At 38.6% G+C, this 24,250-nt stretch overlaps 2 protein-coding genes across 4 annotated transcripts in view; both read left to right on the top strand.

Moving 5' to 3' along the window:
* Nucleotides 1–6,258, top strand: part of TMF1 (TATA element modulatory factor 1) — a 30,826-nt gene extending 24,568 nt beyond the window's left edge. The window contains exons 13-17 of the mRNA XM_079933634.1: nucleotides 20–112; nucleotides 976–1,077; nucleotides 1,362–1,514; nucleotides 2,653–2,778; nucleotides 3,475–6,258. Coding sequence (XP_079789760.1) covers nucleotides 20–112; nucleotides 976–1,077; nucleotides 1,362–1,514; nucleotides 2,653–2,778; nucleotides 3,475–3,618 — 618 coding nt within the window. The 3' untranslated portion in view covers nucleotides 3,619–6,258. The remainder of the gene's footprint in view (nucleotides 1–19; nucleotides 113–975; nucleotides 1,078–1,361; nucleotides 1,515–2,652; nucleotides 2,779–3,474) is intronic.
* Nucleotides 6,259–10,973: 4,715 nt separating this feature from the next.
* The window catches only part of EOGT (EGF domain specific O-linked N-acetylglucosamine transferase), a 34,991-nt gene continuing 21,714 nt past the window's right edge, over nucleotides 10,974–24,250 (top strand). For all 3 annotated transcript variants that reach the window (XM_079935624.1, XM_079935623.1, XM_079935625.1), the window contains exons 1-8: nucleotides 10,974–11,042; nucleotides 12,680–12,735; nucleotides 14,616–14,839; nucleotides 16,241–16,341; nucleotides 16,933–17,041; nucleotides 19,085–19,179; nucleotides 19,538–19,642; nucleotides 23,643–23,749. In XM_079935624.1, coding sequence (XP_079791750.1) covers nucleotides 14,630–14,839; nucleotides 16,241–16,341; nucleotides 16,933–17,041; nucleotides 19,085–19,179; nucleotides 19,538–19,642; nucleotides 23,643–23,749 — 727 coding nt within the window. In that variant the 5' untranslated portion in view covers nucleotides 10,974–11,042; nucleotides 12,680–12,735; nucleotides 14,616–14,629. The remainder of the gene's footprint in view (nucleotides 11,043–12,679; nucleotides 12,736–14,615; nucleotides 14,840–16,240; nucleotides 16,342–16,932; nucleotides 17,042–19,084; nucleotides 19,180–19,537; nucleotides 19,643–23,642; nucleotides 23,750–24,250) is intronic.

The following is a 24,250-nucleotide window of genomic DNA, read 5'->3' as shown; positions in this document are numbered from 1 at the left end:
GTATCTCTCTCTCCATTAGACACTGTTGAATAGTCAGTTAGAAATGGAGAAAATGAAAGTTGAACAGGAAAGGAAGAAAGCAGTTTTCACTCAAGAAGCAATAAAAGAAAAGGTATTAAATTTTGTTTTCTTTTTGATGTAACCAGTTAGTAGCTGTTGTGATTAATCATTATTTGTTTTGTAATTTTAGCTACACTTTATAAATACCATTTCTTATGTCTAAAATCAATAGAGTGATAAATTCTAGTAGTATAATCAGTGTTCTGCTCAGAGTGGGTCCAGAGTAATTTGAGTTTATGCAAAGATATCTGTGATTTCTAGGATTTGAATGACAGAACCTCTTGCCCCTTTTAAAATGAATTTTTGTGGTCTCTCACTGACACTGATGCCGCTCATTTGGCCCATAGGCACCTTGGGAGTGAAACTGGTTTGTTCACTTGCTTTCTGGTTAATGAAGGTAATTTTTCTGAAGTGAGTTTCCTGTATTTAAAGGATTGGAGTATACTCGGTAGTAAGCATAATACATTAAAACTACCTATATGTGCATTGATTGAAATTACCTTTTGAATTTATTTGGTTTAAAAAAATACAGTAAAAATAAAGTGGATAAGCCAGAAACTTTATGGTTTGTAAATCTCATTGGTAATCTTATTCTAAAGAATAGGTTTAATTGGTGGTATGTTATATAATATGAAGCAGTTAGTTCATATAATTGTTCCATTAAAAACATTCTCATTCCATTAAAAATAAAACAAATTATGTTGTTATAATATAAATGAGATGATTTAACCAAGTTTGTCTACGCTTTAAATTACTAAATATTGTGCCTTTGATAAGACTTAAGATATCTGTAACATTTTATGAGGAAATTAGAATGAATCTTTGTTGTCATTGATCCTAGAAAACTTTCTTGCTTTTTTATTTATCATTTTACTCTTTAATCTGAACTGAATTTTTTTTTCTTTACACCTTAAGGAACGGAAGCCATTTTCTGTTTCTAGCACACCCACAATGTCACGCTCAAGTTCGATAAGTGGAGTTGATATGGCAGGGCTACAAACATCTTTTATGTCTCAGGTGATGTTTTATTTCTTACACGTGTTTAGTTCTTAGACTGAATAATGATAAAGAGAATGTACAGATAGCAGTTCGACTCTCACCGTGATCTTGCTATTCTATAGGCAATTTATCTGCATATTTGTAAGGGAGTGCTAATTGCACTGAGGAAATAGAGATGGTTTTCTGCCTTTGAGAAAGTCATAGACATTTTAAAGTAAGAATTGACCAAACCATTTTGTTTGACACCTATGCACAGTCTGTAGTAACTGAATAACTATATATGCTTTCTTTAATTAACACAGGATGAGCTTCATGATCACTCATTTGGACCAATGTCTGTGTCAGCAAATGGAAGCAATCTTTATGATGCTGTAAGGATGGGAGCAGGATCAAGCATTATTGAAAATCTACAGTCTCAGCTAAAGCTAAGGGAAGGAGAAATTACTCATTTACAGGTATTAGAAAAATTAAATGTGCTGTAGAAGTAAATGAAATTTTGAGGCCCAATGAGTAGCACCCTTCATTTCCACCTGCATTCTGAACAAATTGAGAAATAAAATGAAATAGTGACACGTGAAGCCCCAAGTAAATCATATATATTAACGATAAAGGCTGGTTGGAGAAATTAGCCAAGGATGAAAGTTCAGTGGGCCTTCTGAGTGCCAGAATTTGGGAGACTGTCACAGGAAATGCTTGGCTGGAGTAGGCCACCCCATGTGTGACAGCCTGCCATGATAAGACAGAGAGGCATCTAGGAGCATGAGAGCTCCTTGCAGGCAGCTTTTTCCAAACACGAAAAAAGGGAAGTTGCTGAGCTGAGCATAGCCATTTTATTCTTCCCAGATTTTCCGCTTAGGTAAGTTGCTCCAGCTCCCCCTATGAGGAAAGAGTAAAGGTGATGAGAGAGATTAGAACTATAACATCCTAGACATGAAAGGAAACATGGTGAGTGGAGCATCCTCCCATCTTATCTTGCTTTTCAGAAACTTAATGCTGTGACAAATGTTAAAACGTTTTACCTGTTTTCACTGTTAAACTTGATACACTCGAAAGTGGAACTTTCCTCTTCTATTTTTATTACGTGATTTTAGTTGAAAATATTACTATATTAAAGAAGATGTCCTTGAATTGGAAGAAAATAGATCAGAATAATCTTATTACCTGTTATGTTTGTGTAGCGCACTGTTATGCTTAAGGGCACAAATGAACTTCTTTGGTAGTTGATGATAGATTCTACCAATATGACCTACATGGTTGGCGGTTTGTTTTTATTTCTCTGGGTTTTTGTAGTAATTTAGCATAACTGAAATATATGCTATTTCCTTAGAGAAAAATGTAGAGTTGCATGTTTCAAACAGATGATTAAATTTTCTTCAGTTCTTTATCTCTCATAGTAAACCCTATAAATGGTATACCTTTGAGGAAAGTTGAAACTGTTTTTGTGCCTCTATTTCCTTTTACCAGGAGCTAGCTTATGGTTATATGTTCACATATCTATTTCTTAAAAAATAGCACATTAAATATGTTTATATTAGTGGGATTATTAAACAAGATATATTTTGATTTAAATCACTTCCTGGTAATGTTTCTCAGCTAGAAATTGGCAATCTAGAAAAAACTCGCTCCATAATGGCTGAAGAGCTAGTTAAATTAACAAATCAAAATGATGAACTTGAAGAGAAAGTGAAGGAGATACCCAAACTTCGAACTCAGCTAAGAGTAAGTATTCTTCACTCTTATTTTTAGTTTACATAAAATGCATATGTATATGTTAGTGTTTTCTTTGATAATTGAAGAGTATTAATATTTGAGTGAAGAACTTTAAAAATGAATCTTATCTTGCTTGTCACATCACACATTCCGAGTAATGTTCACAATCATGTTTAGTCTCAGCACAGGAAAATAACTAGATTTCATTTGGCCAAGGCTCATTAATAATCCTGAACTTTTGCATGATCTGAGTAGTATTTTATTGAATGATGTTATATGTATCCTCACAATTAGCATATTTGGTATTGGAAGTTGCTCTTAAGCCATATATGAGAATAGATTTTCTTTTGACTTTTCTTGTGGGGTAAATGCCAGGTAATACTTAAACCACAGTGAACCCTAGAGACTGAAATTTCATCAAACGTGCTGAAATTACTGGGAGAAAAGACAGATTAAGCTATATATGGGGAGAATTGTAGATTTAGTGAAAAGATATGTTAAGATTAATAGCCATCTGGCTTATTTTGTTTTTTTTATTCTTTTATTCCAACAGACCGAGGTATGAGTTTAATTTTTATGAGAGATGACTATATACTTTTATTTAGATTGTAATGTCTTTACTGGTGGCTCATTTATGATAATATAAATATAATATTAAAGATTTTCTGTAGTTATTTAAAAATTGTAAACAAATATATTTTATAGGATTTGGATCAAAGATACAACACTATTCTGCAGATGTATGGAGAAAAAGCAGAAGAGGCAGAAGAACTTCGATTAGATCTTGAAGATGTAAAAAATATGTATAAGACTCAAATAGATGAGCTTTTAAGACAAAGGCTCAGTTAACTTCTGAAAATTACATTCCCATCGAACTGAATGTAAACATTTAATATCTAAGTACAGATATCCAATAAATTCTTTTATAGAATTAGAAAGTGGAATTTACTATAGCATTCAAAAATTGAAAAAAATTGTTTTATAGTATATAGTAATATTTCCAGTTAAATTATTTTGTGCAGTATTTGAACTTTATTTTTAAAACTATTCTTTAAAGATTTATTTTTTACAGTCTTTTTTTTTTTTTGCCTTGAATAGCACAGAGATTTATTACTTTATCCTCATGTCATTATGGTTAGGGAAGGAGAATGGTGTTATATATTGTAGATATATAACTAATTGTATCTATAATTTATATGTTTTTGTATATATTGAGAACATTTAAAGAGTGATAGTGACATATTGACACTTTGAAATCTTTCACACTTAAATCTTCAGTATGTCTAATTACTATTTATGAAAATGGACATTGTGTTCAAGTAAAAAAATTATTAAACCTGCAGTTATTAAATCTTGAACTAATATTTTTCTTTTGGAAAAAAAACACCTTCTGAAGTTTAAAGGGTAAATAATTTAAACTTTAAAAGTTTTGTGGTCTCAAATTTTATTTCACTCAGATTTCACGATTAAGTCTGTACAAATTTTGGTACCCATTTGGAGAAAGCTATAGCTATTCAAAGTTATCTAGGCATAATTGAATAGTGGAAAAATCTACTTACAGTCATTTTGTGATGGTATCATTAACATTTTAGTAGTTTTGAAGACATATTGTTTTACTACCCTATAAAATGAATCAAAAGTAATTAAATTACTAATATAATTTTCTTTTTAAAAATTAATTGTTCACATTTTGTAAAGCCATATTTTTGGCACATTAAAAGTATATGTTTGATATTCATAACAAAATAGAGAAATTATAGGAGTTAAATTTGGCATTTTGCAATTTTCTGTGGTTTATCATTTAATTTTTTTCTTGAACCTTTAAACTGAAAAATAGTGTGAAATAGCTGAAAAAATAACTATGCCTTCCTGTCAGCTGTGTTTTAGACCTGTGAAATATTTTGATACATTTTATTACTGAAAGTCATTTAGCTGCCTTTACTTGAAAGTAGGAACACTCACTTAACTTCTAGTTACATTTTAAACACTAGAACTTTAGCTACAGGTAAGCCATGTTGAAGCTTTTGGAATGCCTTTCAGGGCAATTCAAGTGACCTCATTTTTGTTCTTTTTGCATTCAAGACAGTATTTCTGTCAGTGAATCTCTGATTTGTAGCATTAATAAATATTCTTTCCATGTGAGCCAAATTCATAAAATTAATTTTCTATATTTTAGTGGTAAAAAGCAGTATAGTAGCTTTCTGTCAGCTTTTTTTTTTCTCCAGGGGCTGACAGAAAATGACAAGACTGATAGCAATAAGAAATGTACAGAATTAGAAAATACAGGAAACTTAAGTTGCAAATTCTGTCAAGTGTTTGAAACTAGAAGTTTAGAAATTATGAAATTGTTCTTTTAATATATCCATTAGTGAGGAAAAAACCCCAAAAACCCTTCAGTTGTGGAGAAAAGATTGAAATAAAATTCCTTTACCTTTCAATTTTATAATATACATTCTCTTTTCTTAATCCATATTAACATTAATAAAATCAAGTTAAAATTTTAAAGTGTTCTCAGTTTATTTAAGATAAACAGCTATTTAATATTTAAGTCTTGGGCTGTATATTACCATATATTGTTCTTTATCCACAAATTAATAGCTGATGTTCATACAGACCTTATTTTATTATACACTTAGATTTCTCAATACATTTGTAAGTTGAGAAGGTGTACTGAATTGCTTTCTTGAAAAACTCCACTAAGTGGCAGAATACCTATTGAATATTGGTTGCTGTATTTTGCTGTTTGTCATTAAAACTTATCTTTCCATATTCTAGAAAATATTTATATTTTAATAAAGAAAATAGATTGCAGTCAGATGTTTCCATTCTTGAAAGAAAATAGGTAATATAAATGATAACAATGTCAAGAATATAAACAAAGAATAGAGGGGTGTGAACATTGTTGTTTCATATATAGACAACTAAGCACAGACTGTGGGCATCCTTCTAACTCTTGGGAAGCTGAATTGAGAGTACCATTTCCTTCTTTTTCTTTACCTCTTTTTTGAGAACTTCCACTTGTACAGTGTTTAACATATGGGGATGTATCAAATGTATCTATACTTTGATTTAAGATATTCTAAATATGGATAATTTCTAACCTAGGAAAACATGTGGTTTAAGTAAGTGAAAAGAAAAGTTCAGGAAAATTTTTTTCTTGTAATCCTTCATTTGGCATTTGATTTATTAATTGAAAGTTTTATTTAAATGCTTATTAAAGGATGTGATTTATAATATATAGAAAATAGCCACAAGAAAAAATAGAAAATTACTATAAATATCTTATCTTGTTCTACCACTCTTTGTCTAGTATGTATACATGTATGTTCTAATGTATAATTTTTCTTTTTCATTTAAAAATCTAATGTCCCCAATTCTGTTCAGTTTTAAACTATTACAACTTTAACTTCATATTTTGTAAAGGGCTAAAGGTATGATTTAAACGACAGATGGATATAATATTTTAATCCTAAATGAAAGATAATGTAAATAATAAGCATGGATCTGATTTGAATAAAGATTTTAAAATAGTAATAATGTATTTCATTTTTAACATAATTTAGAGTGGTCAGTACCAATGAGTGAAGATAGTTTTCTTTTATGAAGATAGATATAACTTTGGAATTCTTATTTTAAGAAAATAAGGATAAGCCCAAAGTTTTATGAGTTATATTACTAAGTGTTTTATTAGAATTAAATATAGTTTTTCTAATGAAGACGTGTTTTTGGAAAATATAATTCTAAGAATTTACTTCTTGTACTAACTGGTGTAATTACTGTAACGATGATTTGTGTCTTTTTAGAGTCTTAAACAGTATCAAGATATTCTTCTAAAAGTCATGAAACATTTCTATATTCAAATAATAACAGATAAAATAAGTTATCCTCTATTCATAAGTTACCTTGAGTTCATATTGCTTGTACTGTTGACCTCTGCAACTTTGATCCTTTAAAGTCCTTTCAAGCTATTGCCTTTACACATACCCATTTAACTTTTAGCAAATCAAGACCCTTTAACAAGATAGAGTAAAAATTAAATGTATCTTTCTTCTTAATACTTACTTTAAAAAACAACAACAACAAACAAAACCTCACAATGCTTCAGTAATCCACAATTGTGATACAGAGAATTTACTCTTAGTGCTGTCCAGAATTTATTCCCCATATTGACCTACTGCCAAGTAAGGTAAATTTCATTTTCAGTCCTCAAATAATACTAAGCAAGGGCTCATGGGAGGTTTTTCTGTTTGCTTAACATTAAACTCTCTTCTTTGACAGGTAGTGATGGGCAGAGCATGGTGGATAGAGGTGTTCCTTTCAGTTTTAGACAATGCCATGCCCATTTGTCTCTTTTGAAATGACAATTTTTACAAAACATATTAAAAAAAAATCTGTGGTCATAGGTGATAATAGGAAACAGTGCTTACTTTGCTATTGTTAAGCAGTTCACTTATATGGGATCATAATCACTCATCCACTGTTCTGAAATCTAGAAATCTCTGAAAACCAAATGTTTCTTTAATAAGCTTGTTGTCAAATCTGCTTTGGTAGTAAAGCCTGACCTTCGCTGACATGAGGCTATTACGGGCTTTATCTCACTTAGTGTGAGTATTCATTCATTTTGCTGCATTTTGTGTGAGAGCATGGGGTGCTGATCCAGGACACAATGAGGGTGTTAGGTAGTAAGATGGTGTGCATACCCTGTTCTGTTAAAAAAAAATCAGGAACATATACGGTACCAAGGATTTTGGAAAAGGGATTGTATACCTGCACTTTATCTTCAAATAAGCTTTTTAAAGTGGATACCATTACCATCTCCATTTTCAGAATGAAGAAAGGTTAAGTAATTGCTCAAGGTCATATGGCAAATAAGTGGCAAAGTTGAGACTAATTTGTGCAGTTTGGCTCCAGAGTCCATGTTCTGAACCATTAACTATACAATGCTGTTTCTGTTACTGCTCTTCTGTAAAACCATAAGCATATAGATCAACTGTAGCATAAGATAAAATTTAGTCAAAATTTGCTTGCTTAAAATTTTAATACCTTTGATTTATGGTTTAAGAAGTTGGATATATCAGAGAACCAATAAGCTATATTCTGCCGATACTTCAGCATTTTGCTGACACTGTGAGCTATCCAAAATGCCAATGTGTGAGTGGCAAACTTACAACCCATTTAGCAAACTTGTATGCAATGTAAAAATTATGATTATTCAAAATTTCAACGTTATATAAAAGAGACAGCAGATAATGAAAGCCATATACTTACGTTTACTTTTTAACAGCATTCAATTTATGGCCCATTTTGTCTCATTTATACTTCACGTGTGTTCCTCTCAACCCATACTGACTATTTTGAAGCAAATTTCAGACATAGGACTTGATTATTATATTTAAGTCTGAAATGTTTCTGTAAAAAGTAACTTTACCTCATCAACTATTTGGTTACTTGCATCATAATTCATATAGGAAAGACAGGATAAATCGGCTTCATTCTTTTCCTTTATTTACCAGTTCTTACAATTAAAGTTGTTTCCTTCCTGTCATCCAAGATGAACAGCAAGGTTTTTGGCTTGTGTATTTGATCGATTAGTTGGATCTTTTTGAATTTAATATTTAAATATGTTTGTGCTTCAATCCATTACAGTTACCCTATTGATGCTTTAAATTATTCTATCTTTGGCCAGAGGGAACCTTCTCAAACTGGTTTCTGAGTCCTTTTGGTATGACCTTCATAGCCTTTGATTGCTTCCTCCTGTAAAACCTTTCAGGTTCTTCTAGTACATTTCCTGCCCCATATCTAAGATCATTTTTTTATGTATACCCCAAATTAATCCATTTTTCTATGGAGCCCATGTTCCTTAAATGGGAAAGTGTGTAACGAGATCACAGTCTGGGCACAAGGGGTGCTTCTTGCTACATGGTTGGTTGTTTCTAAATCTTTTCAACGGATGATGAAGGGCAGATTTGGGTTTGTTTTTTTTTTAATTTATTTATTTTTGGCTGCGTTGGGTCTTCGTTGCTGCGCGTGGGCTTTCTCTAGTTGCGGCTGGCGGGGGCTACATTTCGTTGCGGTGCGCGGGCTTCTCATTGCGGTGGCTTCTCTTGTTGCGGAGCACGGGCTCTAGGCTCCCGGGCTCTAGAGCGCAGGGCTCAGTATTTGTGGAGCACGGGCTTAGTTGCTCTGTGGTATGTGGGATCTTCCCGGAGCAGGGCTCAAACTCGTGTCCTCTGCGATGGCAGGCGGATTCTTAACCGCTGTGCCATCAGAGAAGTCCCTAGTTTTAGTTTATAATGTAAAATATTTACATGATTCTAAAGTCACAAGTATATAATGTATATTCAGAGAACTTATCTTCTTTGTCCCCTTTACCTATATTCCCTCCTTCCCCCATAGGTAATCATTTTAATGTTGTTATTCTATTTGTAAATAACAATTTGTATACATAAATATATACATATATATTCCCTTTCCTCAATAAATGATAGCATATTGCACATTCTTCTTCTACTGTGCTTTTTCCACTCAATAATATATCCTGCAGTGTATAGTGATATTTCTCAATCCTCTTTTACGCCTGCGTAGCTCTACATTGTGTGAATATACCATAGTTTATTCATCAGTCTCCTGTTAATAGACGTTTGAATTTATTGTTTAAAACTAAATTTTAACATTAATATTTTGGGAGGGAAATTCTATGTTAAGAATGGCTGTTACAGTGCGATAGAACACAACCTCATGTTCTTAAAGCCCCATCACATTTTGTCTCCCCTGAGCCAGAATGACCACAACTTAATATTTAGCCATTTAAAATAGCACCATGTGCACCTCCCAACAGTTGGATTGGTTTGTCTGCTCTTGCAATGAGACTAACATATTTTTAGAAGCCTTTCTCATATATTGTTCTCATGCGTTCTTTAAAAAAATCTATGTATTTTTCTCTATATTTTTATCACATATCACTCAGGGGCAGACCAGCTTGTTTATTCATTTTGAACCAACTAAGAGGAAAGCTATATTTCCTGTATGTGACAAAATAGATTGGTGGCAAGTAAGCTGAGAAAGCACTTTTTAAAGTTGCTCTGCTTATTGGTAAGGGGTGGCAAAGTACGAAATAATAGAACAGTACTTCCTTTAGAGGCAGAGTCTTTTACATGAAGAGTAAACGAGTTAATACTGTACAGTGCTTTAGAATAATCCTTGGCACATATCAAGTACCGTGTGTTTTTGCATTGCTGTTATTTGAAAGAAAACATCCAGATAATGTTACTCATTTAGCAAGTTACTAATGGAACTTGTTCTCATAACGGTATCTGAAAAAATTATTTGAAGATTATGTAAGCCTTTGGTAACAAACTGTTGTATTTTCTTATGATCATAGTACTTAATGCGGGTGATTTTATGTGTCTGAGCATAAGTTTATTTTGATGATACCAACTTTGATCAGTTAAAGTTGAATCAATAATGCTCACCTTAACTGTGCTCTGTACTACGCAGCATACTATGAGAACCGAGGGCGCCAAGAGTAGAAGTATGGGAGATGGGCGTTCAAATAATCATGATAAAATAATTAAGCAATTGCAATTTAAATAATTATAAAATAATAAAACGATAAAAATACAACTCCACAAAGCGGCATTTGACCTTGGTGAGTTTTCGGATAGTTACGAAGAGAGGCAAGAGTATTACTACATAATATTCAAGGACTCCAAAGAATCCTCCCATCCTCCGGTTGGCCACCAGAAAGTGCTGCCAACTACGGGCAGGCCCCACGTATGAAAGCGAGAGCGGCAACTTCGGCTCTAATTAAGAAAACAGTATAACTCCGCCTCAGTGCAACGCAATGAGAAGGAAGAAGGGAAGGAGAGTCAGGCTTTCTACCCAACCCGTCCCAGGGTCCTTTAAGGGCCTTATCCCTTCCTGCCAAGGAGGACAGTCCAGCCTGGCTCTCTGGCCCTGGCAGGAGAACGCAGGGAACCGCAGACGGTACCCCTCGAGCCCGGTCCCCGCGGACCTGCCATCGGGACCCGCGCTCCCAGCCCCCGCCCGGCCCGCGTGGCCCGGCTTCTGCCCCGGCGGCCCCCGGCGCGGCGGGGGTCCGCCTCCCCGCGCAGGCCGGCCTAGGTGTCCCGGCGGCTCCCGGGCGCCCCCTGGCCCGGCTCCGGCGCCCGAGGTTTCCGGTGAGCTGCAGTCGCCGGTTATGACGACTCCCTCCTCCGGAGCAGCCGCCGCCGCCGCTGCCTTCTCCGCAGCCCCGGTTCGCCCGACTCCAGGTGGGACTCGCCCCGGGGTTCGCGGAGCCTTCACCCGTCCCCCTGTGTGCCGCGGCAGGCTGAGCGGCTCTTGGGGCCGGGCGCGCGGTGGGCGCTTCTGCCCGCTCCCTGCGCGGCTTCCCGGAGGGCTGGCGCCTCTCCACGGGTCCGCCTGCGCCTTCCCATTGCCCGCGGGCCGAAGAGGCGGACGTGGGGAAGGCGATCCTGACCCTCCCGACTCCGAGCGCTCGATCTCTTCATGGCGCCTGCAGCGGCGCACGGGACCCCGGGGGCCCTCCGGACGCGGGGAAGAATGCCGGCTCCCCGGCCGGCGCCCCCTTGACCGGGTTTCCCAGGCCGGGGCGGAGCCGCTCTCCAGGCCCCTCCCAGGCGCGCCAGGGACCGGGGGTGGGGAGTGCGGTGTTGGGTGTTGGGCGGTCCCCGGGGATCTCTGCGCCCCAAACCCCAGCGCAGCATCGAGGCCGCCGAAGGGCGCTTGCCGCTGACCACCCCCGCCCTGGTTTCACTGACGTTCTAGCAGACAGCTGGTGGACCTCACCTGGGCATCTCAGACAGGCCCTTTCTAACTTCCTGCCGTGGAAAACTTCTAGCATTTGTCGGGGCGAGCAGTTTTAGGAGTCCTTGTGGGTCTCAGATGCGTTTAACTTTTCACCCGTCCACTGCCTTCTTTAAACTTTTGCAAGCTCTGTCACAGAACATCACCCCCTCTCACCCGTTGTGTTCCTTATCAGCCTCGGGCTTTCATGTCTCATCATCTTTCAGGCTTCTCCCTTTTTCCTTTCCCCTTCTTAGGCCTGTGGAAACAGCTGTTTTGTGCTGAAGGAAAAAGTAGCTCAGCTGCTAAAGCTTCTATCTGCTGGGGAAGTGCGCCCTCCCATCCCTCAGGGGCTCTTGCAAGAGGACTCAACACCAGAAGGGCTCTGCCAGGCCCCGAGGTTGTGCTTTCAAGCACTAGCAGCCACTCCTAGTTCATGCAAGCGGGTGCATGCTCTCCGCAAAAGCCAGGTTTCTGATCTGAGTCTTTAGATTTTTCCCTTGACCTAAGCGTTACTCCTTCATGGATCAGTGGATTTAGTTATGGCTAGAGCTCAGTTCAGGACAATGGATTTGGATAACCAAAGGTCAAGACTTGGTCATAGCAGTGACCTATTTCCTGGAGGGACGAGCAAAGGATTGGCCATTCTGCCTGTTGAATCTGAAAGCTCAGATTTGTAGTAGAGCCTAGAGAGCAGTTTGATTCGGTCAGTCGGATTACTTTGGTGAGAACCAGGCAGATTGTTTTCTCCGAGGAATGTTTTATCTGCTGAGTGTCCTGTTGGCCTGTACCAGTTGGTGCCTGTAGAAAGTGGGTCATCTCCTTCCTGCTCGCTGTTAGAATCTGTTCTGTTAAGTTGCTGTCTTGAGGGTTATGACCTGCAACCTTCCTTTTAGCAGTATGTATTTGTTAAGGCCAGGAAAGGGCACCTGAGCCAGGCCTTCTGCTTAAGGCGTGTCTCACTACATGCCAGTCCCTCTGCTTACAGGTATATCTTGTTAAATTATCTTCTCTCTTAATATTTCCTTTAATTCAAAATATCATCTGGATGTGAAAGTCTATTTTAACATCCTTTTAAGGTAATATGTTTCATTTCTGACAGATTTTAGATATCTGAAACATCACAACAGCTTCTTGGTGGTTCTCAGGATTAAAGAGGTAAATATTTTCATTATAATTAGAGTCACTGTTGCTATTAATATGTATTTTTAAATTTTGTGAAATTGCTATCAACTCACGATTGGATAGAAGTCCCAACTAAAAATATTAATTCAGGTGAGCTTTATAACAAATAACAATATACTCCTTTTAGGGTTGCCTAAAAGAGCCACTGTATTTCCCACTCCAGAGGGGAAAGGGATTTCTTCTTCATGTCCCAACTGTTTAGTTATGATTACTTGGCCTTGGGACTTGAGGCCTGATTGAACATAGCAGTCTATTACTAAAGGCTCCATCTTCATCGCCCATAGTCAGTGAAGACTGATTTTGAATGCTGGGTTTTCCAGTGTGCTCCAGTGACAGCAGACCCTGCTGGGGAGCTGCTCATGTGTACCAGGGCTCTATCATCTGGTGGGAAGACCACTTAAAAAAAAATAGAGCAAAGAAACCACTAAAGTGAACCCAAAATGGCACGATTATTATCTGTGAAATATAAGCGAAATCTAGTCTAAGAGATTTAATCCTTCTAGGGTGAGTTAGAAATGCAGTAAGGTCCGTGACCATCATCTCTTTTCACAATACTAAGGCGTGGCAGGGAGAGTTTAAGGGCACAGCCCTGAGGCAGACTAAGAAAACTCACTCCTGGAGTTTTCTTAGTTTTAGTCTTAGTTGTTAATAACGTAGATGTTATTTTTTTTTTTAATATTTGTTTATTTATTTATTTGGCTGTGCTGGGTCTTAGTCGCGGCATGTGAGATCTAGTTCCGTGACCAGGGATCGAACCTGGGCCCCCTGCATTGGCAGCACAGAGTCTTAGCCACTGGACCACCAGGGAAGTCCCCATAGATGCTATTATACCCCCTAGAATGTAGCTCCACGAGGGCTGAGGAGTTTAGTTTTCAACTGTACGTTCCTTGCTGCATCCTGGTACTTAGAAAAGTAGCATATTCTCACATACTGCAGTGATTGTTAGTTTTTATTCAGCAGGCACACACTTGCTTGGAACCATTGTACTTCCTTTCTTCTCTCTTCCTGGCATGTTTTCACTGCTTCTCATCTGGCAGGTCTCAGCTCAAACGTTACTTAGCAACCCCCACCCTATCCCATGTAGCTTTAAACATTTATTTAATAAACACTTAACATAGCATTTAACGTGCCAGGTACATCTAGACACGTTACCAATATTTAACTCACAACAGCCCTATGGGGAAGGGTTATTCTGATTTCCATTTTATAGATGGAAATGCTGAGGCACAGAAAGATTAAATAACTTGCTCAAGGTCAAACAGCTTAGGCTGCAGCCACACTCAAACCTCAGTGGACTAGCTTCAAAGTCTATATGCTTAACCAGCGTACTGTGTTGTGTATCACGTTACCTTACTTACTCAGACAGGGTCCTGTCAAGGTCCTCCTCCCATCTTTGCAAATAAAGTTTTATTAGAGCACAGCCCCCCTTTCCTCTAGCATAGCTATGGCTGCTTTCCTGATAAAGGCCCTGTTGAGGAGTTGTCTCAAACACTGCCTGGCCTGCAAAGCCAAAAATATTTACTACCTGGCCCTTTCCAGAAAAAGTTTGCCAGCCCTCGGTTTATTTGATTCACAGCCTTTGTCATCATCTGAAGTTATTTATTTGATTGTTTATGTCTACTCCACTAGCTTGTAAGCTCCGTGAGAGCAGGGGTCCTTCCTGCTTTGTTCACCTCTGTATACCCAGCTCCCAACACAGTGCCTGGCAAATAACAAGTGCACAATCAATATTTGTAGAGTAAAGGAACATTATTCAGTGAAATAGCGAAGTTCACTGTAATTGTGCTTAGCCCTTGAGCCTTTGGCTTTGAAAGGATATGTCTTAATGAGGATGTTGTCAATTTGACCTTTAGGTTTGGAGGTTGCTATGTTCATGCTGCTTGTCTTTGGAGCATTGCTTCATGAAGTTCCCCTGAGTGGCCAAGACGAGGTTCCTCCCCAGGCTGATGGCATTCTGGGTGCTCCTCTGTTCAACTATGCCAGCCTCCGCCTGCCAGAAGAGCATATTCCCTTCTTTTTGCACAATAATAGGCATATTGCCATGGTCTGTAAGAAAGACTCGCATTGTCCTTATAAGGTAAATACTATTCTCTCCTTGTATATTTTTAAAAGGAAGCAATTTAGGCTGGTTCACTAGTTCCTCATTGTAACTTGAACCTGAAAGTAGACTTCAGTCTCTTGGTTGTAACTGTGGGTCAGTCAGTGTCTGTATTTCATCTAATGCTTCTTAGTGACTCAACTTTGCTAAGAATTATGTCCCACTCACAAAGGTGAGATTTTAAATCTAAATCACTAGTGAAATAAATAGGCAGCCTGTACTATTTGTATACTCTGTAAATGAAGTGAATTAGATTTGATGCAGAAAAGAATATCTAGTTAAAAGTAACTGGAGAATTTCACACCTCTCCTTAATCTGCACTTCAGAGGATCTCTCAGCACTTCATTTTGGTAATAACACCTCCACCTCTGTCTCCAAGTAATGAAGACTATTACTGCAGCCTTCCTTCTGTTTTAGTTGTTGGAAAGGTTTCAGATTGGAGCCCATTCAGACATCTCAGAGGCCTCAGAGATCAAAGCAGGGCATTGTGAGCCATTTCCTTTCCCATGGTGCTGGCACAGGAAGCATGCGGAGAGGCAGGGCTGGGAATCAGATCAGGACTGCTCCTGGGGCCTCGCAGAACAGCATCCTAAGCTTCCTGGCCGGCAGCAGCTGCTGTATCCCGCAAGGGCTGCAGAGCTGTGACATCTTCCGGGATCTCTGCGGATCTCGATTGATGAGTAAAGCTGCTGGTCCCTTCGGTTTAGTTGTGATTCTTCTGGTGATAGAAATTCCAATTTTTGTGACTCTCTAGGGACTGATTTTAGGATCAGTTTCCTCACTGATTTCATTAAGCTACTTCAAGAAACTCCAATTCAGGGGAGGAGGTTAGGGGAGGGATGGAGTGGGAGGTTGGGGTCAGCAGATGTAAGCTTTTATATATAGAATGGATACATAAGGTCTTACTGTAGAGCAGAGAACTATATTCAGTATCCTATGGTAAATCATGATGGAAAAGAATAAATAAAAAAAAGGATGTGGGTGTATATATATATATATATATATATATGTATAATTGAATCACTTTGCTGTATGGCAGTAATTAACACAACATTGTAAATCAACTATATTTCATTTAAAAATTAATTAAGTTAAAAAAACGGCAATTCAAATGATCTGTGGTAGTCTAGCTAAAACCTGGAGTTTTGGTGGGAGGACAGGCCTGGTGGGGGAGGGGTTGGTGATTAAGGATAATTGTTGTTAAGAAACTTGAGACTGCTTTTTTTAGAATTTACTTATTTCTATTACATGAATAAGTATTATAAAACATGAAGGTGAAAGTTCTATAAAAATGTGTTTTCCTCATGGAAAAAAATCTGAGTCCTCTCTAAATGTCAGAAGAAGGTAGACAAGTCTAAACATATACCTCTTATGTTCCAGAAACACTTAGAAAATTTAAAGTACTGCTGGGGTTATGAGAAATCCTGCAGACCAGAGTTCAGGTTTAGTTACCCTGTTTGCACCTACGTGGATATGGGATGGTAAGTTTCTGGATGGAATACCTCTTCCCCTGTACTTTGTCTACTTTCTCTGCAGTGTATGCTGAGGCTCCAATCCCCAGCTAGACTCTTTTGGTATTAGATAGTAATTCCTTTAGATATTAATTTGCTTACACAGTCATGAGTTCAACTTGACTGTCTCCCACTGGGACAGGAATAGCTCTCATTTCCTCTGCCAGAGAGAGAAAACAGTATGGATCACAGAAAATAATTTCCCCCAGCATATGCTAAGAAGATAAATGGATGGTTTCTCTTGGTTCTGGAGAAGAGAGTTAAGTATAATCAGTATTTCCAACACACGCAAGGTTCACGGGGTAAAGAAAATACAGTTCATTGTCTTCAGTGCCAGATGATCCTAACTTCATACCTTTCCGTTTTGTATTTTTATTATAAGGAAGTAAGTCTATAAATAACTTATTTTGCTTACATCATGTGGTGAGGGATAGATTTTTAAATTATGATAGTTTACTTAAAAAAAATGACTGACTTCTAGCAATTTAACACTTAGAAAGAAAATTTAAGGTCCAGAAAAATAAAAAGATGAGTATCACAGAATTTTTTGTTTTCTAACAGGACGGACACTCTTGAATCAGCCCAGGAAATATTCTGGAAGCAAGCTGACTTTGGGTATTCCGGAGAGCGGCTGGAGGAACTCCACGTGCTCTGCCAGCCGAAGGGAATGGTGGGTGTTTAACCCCTTCATAAACGAGTGTGTTTATTCAGAAACACCCGTAGTATTTATTTATTCATTTATTTATTGAAGCATAGTTGATGTACAATATTATATAAGTTACAGATATACAATATAGTGATTCACATTCACACTTTTTTTTTTTTTTTTTGCTGTATGCGGGCCTCTCACTGTTGTGGCCTCTCCCGTTGCAGAGCACAGGCTCCGGACGCGCAGGCTAGCGGCCATGGCTCACGGGCCCAGCCGCTCCGCGGCACGTGGGATCTTCCCGGACCTGGGCACGAACCCGTGTCCCCTGCATCAGCAGGTGGACTCTCAACCACTGTGCCACCAGGGAAGCCCACACAGTCACACTTTTAAAAGTTATATTCCATTTTTAGTTATTATAAAATATTGGCGATATTCCCTGTGTTGTACAAGATATCCTTATAGCTTATTTTATACGTAATAATTTGTATCTCTTAATCCCCTACACTCATAGTGGTTAGATCATAATATAAAGACAAGATAGATGGCACTATGAAAGGAATCCCTCCCTCTCTGGTCCAGTGGCATCGGTAATACCTGCCCTGCCTATCTGCTATAGTGTTTGTGAGAATCAAGCCAGCAAACATACAGAAAAGCGTTTTGCAAGCTGCAAAGTGCTAACAAACACAGCATGGTGAGGGTGTATCACGTGTCCCAAACTACTTGCAAGGGCATTTATAAAGATGTAATTTATCAACCTATCTTCTTTAGTATATGTTGGGGGGAATAATTCTAAACCCAGAAATATTTTAATTGCCTCAAACTATGACTATCTGATATGTTTGAAAGGAGGACATGGCTTCCAACTGCTTTCAAAACTGAATAGATGCTGTATAGTGCTTTTGGAGGGTGTCACGTGAAAGAACTTCAAGCGATTCTAGCAAGGTGGCTGAACCGGAAGATGGAGGCAAGGCATTAACCTGCACTGCTGAGGGGTGTCTTTAACAGATGACGTTTTACACTTTGTTTGGAATTTAGCTGTTCATGTGGAAAGGGCAGGGAAGGGCCCCACCTCCACCTCACACACCTCTTCCAAGGCGGTTTGCAGAATGCTTTCCTCACCAAGATCTGCCTTGTTAGGTTTTGTGCTATGGGTATGACTCCTTAGCAACTCCAGACTCCAAAACACCATTCAGGGACTTCCCTGGTGGCACAGTGGTTAAGAATCCGCCTGCCAATGCAGGGGACACGGGTTCAAACCCTGGTCCGGGAAGATCCCACATTGCCACGGAGCAACTAAGCCCGTGCACCACAACTACTGAACCTGCGCTGTAGAGCCCGCGAGCCACAACTACTGAAGTCTGTGCACCTAGAGCCCGCGCTCCTTAATGGAAGAGGCCACCGCAATGAGAAGCCTGCGCACTGCAACGAAGAGTAGCCCCTGCTCACCACAACGAGAGAAAGCCTGCGCAGGAACGAAGACCCAATGCAGCCCAAAATAAAAATAAATAAAATTGTAAAAACAAACAAAAACTCCTTTACCTCAGTGAGTTAGAAAACATGGCTCTCACGCTGCCGTGGAGACAGAGACTCTCACAGGTTTTAAGGTTTGCAGAAAGTACCTCTGATTCAAATTGGCAAACTGCCCTTCCTGCCTTGCATTTTAATGACTCTGACGGGTGCATTCTTCCTTGTTTCCTTTGGCTGGTCTTTGGAAGATGCTTTTTGACATAGCTGTGGGGTTAGTGAGGGTTCTGAGTGCATTATTTTTTTTCCAGGAGGGTGAAATGAACCACAAATACAGCTGCTGACTCTCTAAAGTTTGAAGGTGATAGAACATTTAAGGGTGCGTCGTAGTAACCTAAAAGTGTGCAAATTGGTAAAAGTATGCTTGGCCAGTGTCTGCCGGGGAAAACAGAAGTGGTCATCGGGAAGCACTTTTCATCACATTGTGTGGTTGGAACCTGAAGGCAACATGCTGTCAGCATGATGTCAGACAAGTCCGGTCTGTCCTGGAATTGTTAATAATCGCAGTTATTTTTTTCTTATTTCTCAACCTTATTTCAGAATGACTCAAGTCTAGTGTGTTCCCGTTACCTTCAGTACTGCAGAGCGACCAATCTCTACCTTGATTTAAGAAACATCAAGAGAAACCACGACAGGTACTTCAGTGGGAGATGTTAAGATCTAAGGGAAATCCTGAAATATTTGCAGTTTCAGGATTTGCAAGCCTTGGATTTGCTTCCTAATAATATGGTGATGAGGTTGGGGAATGGGGGAGGGGATGAATGACCCACATTGGTCATAATGAGTTGATCATTATGAAACTGGGTGATGGGTACATTAGATTCCTTATACCATTTTGCTACTTTTTTGTATGTTTGAAATATTCTATTATAAAGAGTTAACTTCTAATGAAAAACTGATTTTGGAAATTGGCAAACCACTTTAGTTACAACCCATGTGTCAGAGTCATGAAAAAATTTTCCAAGCTCAACTTAATTTTTTGTTGTACACCAGATTTAAGGAAGATTTTTTCCAGAGCGGGGAAATTGGAGGACACTGTAAACTTGACATTCGTATGTTGATGTCTCAAGGCCAGCGCAAAAGCCCTTTGCAGTCTTGGTAAGATTTTTTTTTTGGAAAATATGTTTCTGAAATATTTGTCTTTATTATTGGTACTTGCAGATTTTGGTAGGGATTCTCACATGGAAAATGTTACTCTATTTGTAGATAATTTTGGCCTGAGCTTCTGGGGAGTGGTGGCTACAGAGTGAATCATCAGTTGTATCCGAATTAAATATATATTTATAAAATATTCGGAAGTATGATGTAGTACTTACTATTTGCTAATGAAAGAAAAAAGTTCAAAACTGAATTTTTTTAACTCATAATTTCTGCATGTGTTTTGGGGAACATTTTTAAAAAATATACATTTATTGAAGTACATACCAAGCATATAGAGAAATATACAGTTTGGATTATGAAAAAGTGAACCCACTTGAGTAACTCTTACCTGGGTCAAAAATAGACCATCATCCACCCAGGCTTCCTTCCAGACACAACCTCCATCCTCCTTTCCAAAGGTAAACACTACCCTGACTTTAAGCACCTTTGAGAAGCTTTTTGAACTTTATGTAAAGATTGGAGAACACATTTTGATTTAAAACATTTTGAATACTAAACTAGTTCTGTCAAGAAATTTACCATCTTTAGATATTAAAGAGTTAGGGTACTTTAAAAGCTTTTTATTTTAAGATAACTTGAGATTTGTAGACATTTAAAAATAGTTTAAAGATGGTACAAGAAGTTTAAAAATAGTACAAGGAGTTTCCATTGTATCCTTACCCCAGCTTCCTCTAATGATAACATCTTACATAACCATAGCACAATGATGCAAACCAGGAAATTGACATTGGTACAATATTATTAACTAACCACATTTGGATTTCATCAATGGTTACATGCATTCTTTATTTTTTAGGGGAATGTATAGCTCTATAAAATTTATATCATATGCTTAGGTACATGTAACCACTATTACAATCATGCTACAGAACTGTTCTGTCATCCTAGAAATTGTCATGCTCCCCTTTACAGTCACACAGGACACTCATATAATGTTCATTTTTTTCTTTTTATTGAGGTATTGTTGATGTACAATATTATATAAGTTTCAGGTATGTAAAATAGGGATTCACAGTTTTTAAAGGTTATACTCCATTCATAGGTACTATAAAATATTGGCTGTATTCCCTCTGTTGTACAATATATCCTTGTACCTTATTTATTTTATACCCAATTGTTTGAACCTCTTAGGCTGTATTCCCTCTGTTGTACAATATATCCTTGTAGCTTGTTTATTTTATACCTAATTGTTTGAACCTCTTAATCCCCTACCCCTGTCTTGCCCCTCCGCAATTCCCTCTCCCCATTGGTAACTGCTGCACCAGTTTACGTTCCCGACAACGGTGTATGAGGGTTCCCTTTGCTCCACATCCTTGCCAACATTTGTTATTTGTGTTTTTTTGGTGATAGCTATTCTGACAGGTGTGGTTTTGATTTGCATTTCCCTAATGATTAGCGATGTTGAGCATCTTTTCATGTGCCTGTTGGCTCTCTGCATGTCTTCTTTGGAAAAATGTCTACTCAGTTCTTTTGCCCGTCTTTTAATGGAGTTGTTTGTTTTTTTGATGTTGAATTGTATGAGCTCTTTACATATTTTGGATATTAACCTCTTATCTGCCATATCATTTGCAAATATAGTCTCCCATTCTGTAGGTTGTCTTTTCATTTCGTCAACTGTTTCCTTTGCTTACAACTACTTTTAAGTTTACTTAGGTCCTGGGACTTCCCTGGTAGTCCAGTGGTTAAGACTCCATGCTTCCACTGCAGGGGACACGGGTTTGATTCCTGGTCAGGGAACTAAGTTCCCACATGCCGCACCACTTGGAGTGGCCAAAAAAAAAAAAAAAGTTTACTTAGGTCCTATTTGTTTATTTTTGCTTTTATTTCCTTTGCTTTAGGAAACAGATCAAAAAAAATATTGCTATGATTTATGTCAAAGAGAGTTCATTTTTGAGGTCAAACATTCATGCTAGGACTTCCCTGGTGGCGCAGTGGTTGGGAGTCCACCTGCCGATGCAGGGGACACGGGTTCGAGCCCCGGTCCAGGAAGATCCCACATGCCGCAGAGCGGCTGGGCCCGTGAGCCATGGCCGCTGAGCCTGCGCGTCCAGAGCCTGTGCTCCGCAACGGGAGAGGCCACAACAGTGAGAGGCCTGCGTACCGCAAAAAACAAAACAAAACAAATACAAAACAAAACAAAAAAACATTCATGCTAAGTAAACCATTCAAGATAACAGTCTATCATTTTACTCTCTGCAAAGCAGGATCTTACTTGACTTAACAGACTTTTGCAGTAGGAGTTCCTGTTTTCTCATGGGCATTTTGATTCCTAGCACACTTTGATATCTGAGATCCAAAATAAATGTTTGATATTTGCTTCCCGCTACCTTTTGATATCATGATAGTTCCCTAGGGTGTATTTGTATTAGTTATTGCTGTATAATAAATTACTCAGACATTTAGCAGCTTAAAACGATAAACATTTATTATCTCATGAAGTTTCTGATAGCCAGGATTTGGAGGCAGCTTAGCTGGGTGGCTCTGGCCAGGGTCTCCGAGGAGGCTGCAGTCAAGCTGTTGACCAGGGCTGTGGCCCTCTCTAGGCTCAGCCGGGCCTGCAGAATCTGCTTCCTAAGCTCGCATGTCATCTGTGGGTTTTCTTGTCTGGCTGTTGGCCAGAGGTGTCATTTCTTTACCATATGTGCCTCTCCGTAGGGCTACTGACAGCATGGCAACCAGCTTCCCCAAGAGCATGTTGTCTGAGAAAGAGAGAGAGCGAGAGGGAAAAAGAGAGAGAGAGAGAGAGCACAAGCATGTCCCAAGATGGAGGCCTCGATCTTTGTATATCCTAATCTAGGAAGTGACCACCATCACTTCTGCCATATTCTGCTCATTAGAAGTGAATCGCTAGGGCTGCCCTGGTGGCACAGTGGTTAAGAGTCCGCCTGCCAATACAGGGGACATAGGTTCAAGCCCTGGTCTGGGAAGATGCCACATGCCGCGGAGCATAAGCCCGTGCGCCGCAACTACTGAGCCTGCACTCTAGAGTTCGCAAGCCACAACTACTGAGCCCACGAGCCACGACTACTGAAGCCCGCGCGCCTAGAGCCTGTGCTCTGCAACAAGAGAAGCCACCACAATGAGAAGCCTGTGCACTGCAACAGAGAGTAGCCCCCACTCGCCACAACTAGAGAAAGCCCATGAGCAGCAGCAACAAAGACCCAGTGCAGCCAAAAATAAATAAATTAAAAAAAAAAAAAAGAAGTGAATCACTAAGTGCAACTCACCCTCCAGGGGAGGATATTCATCTCTACCTCCTGAAGGAAGAAGTATCACAGAATTTGTGGACCTGATTTTGAAGCCACTACAATAAATATTTCAGCATTATGTGTGTTTTAAAAGGCTCTATTTGATATTTATCTTACCTCAGACATGGTCTCAAAAATGAAGAGTTACAGCAATCTTTAGGTTAACTTGTGATTGTCTTCTTTTGTATGAAAGAAAATTGTACCAAGTGGCTTCCAAAGTTGTTTTCCGAGAAACAGACTTTCCTTTCCTCTGGGAAGCATAGCTGTCTGCTGTTTTTTTCTAGGCACTTGGTAATTCTAGGAATGCCATGTTTCTCAGAATCCAAGCAAGTTCTCTGGGTCAGTGTTACTTCTGAGCCTCGTCAGACTGCAAGAAACCTTTTTAAATCTTCCCACTTTACTGGTAGATTTTTTGGTCAACTCTATGTGTAAATTTTTTCTTTGTCAGCAAAGTTCCCAGTTGGTCTTGCACATTAGGCTGAAATTTAAAATCATTTTTGCTTTTAGTCTCAACATTAAGATTGATATCAAGTTGTGTAAATGTTAGTAAGTTTGAGAAGTTCTACATGTCTTTATAAGAGTGTTTTCTAGAAATAAAATCTGCTTAATGAAAAGATCCTAAGTTACAAGGTTTCAGTAGGACGTCCAGGAGGATCCCTTTGAAAGTATCTCTTGATTCTTAATTCCAGGTTTGCTGAGCTACAAAGCTATACTCAGCTCAACTTCAGACCAGTAGAAGATGCTAAGTGTGACATTGTTATTGAGAAACCAACCTACTTCATGAAATTAGATGCAGGTGAGAAGTTAATTTGTCTGTTATTTATTTATTGGTTAATGTGGTTTTGTTCCTTTTTTTGATATATATATTCCTATAATTTGGGGGCAAGCAATGTGACATTAAACAATAGATTAGCTTTTTGCTTTCTTGTGAAGAAGTGAACTAATTTGAACTTCCCACTGTTTTATATTTTTGGCATGCTAGAAGAAACTTTCACATTGATATCAAATGACTCAATCAAAATCAAAAGATGAGAGGAGAAAGACTGGGTACCCCTTTTGTAACTACATTTACCTCATGTGGTTTCTTTAATCGCTTGATTTAGCTGGTGCTTCAGTAGAACTCTTTAAATTTAAAAGCCATGTATATAGTGCAGGTGGGAAAGGAAGGCCCATGACATCTTCTGGCAAACTTTTTGGTATCATCTCCATGACTAAAGTTAACTTAAAATTCTTTTGGAAGTTAGCTCTGCCATATATTCTTTTTTTTTTTTTTTTTGTGGTACGCGGGCCTCTCACT

Source organism: Stenella coeruleoalba (assembly GCF_951394435.1).
Source record: "Stenella coeruleoalba genome assembly, chromosome: 10".
Taxonomy (NCBI): domain Eukaryota; kingdom Metazoa; phylum Chordata; class Mammalia; order Artiodactyla; family Delphinidae; genus Stenella; species Stenella coeruleoalba.
Note: the sequence above shows the minus strand (reverse complement) of the source record. Positions and strands in the feature narration are given on the sequence as shown.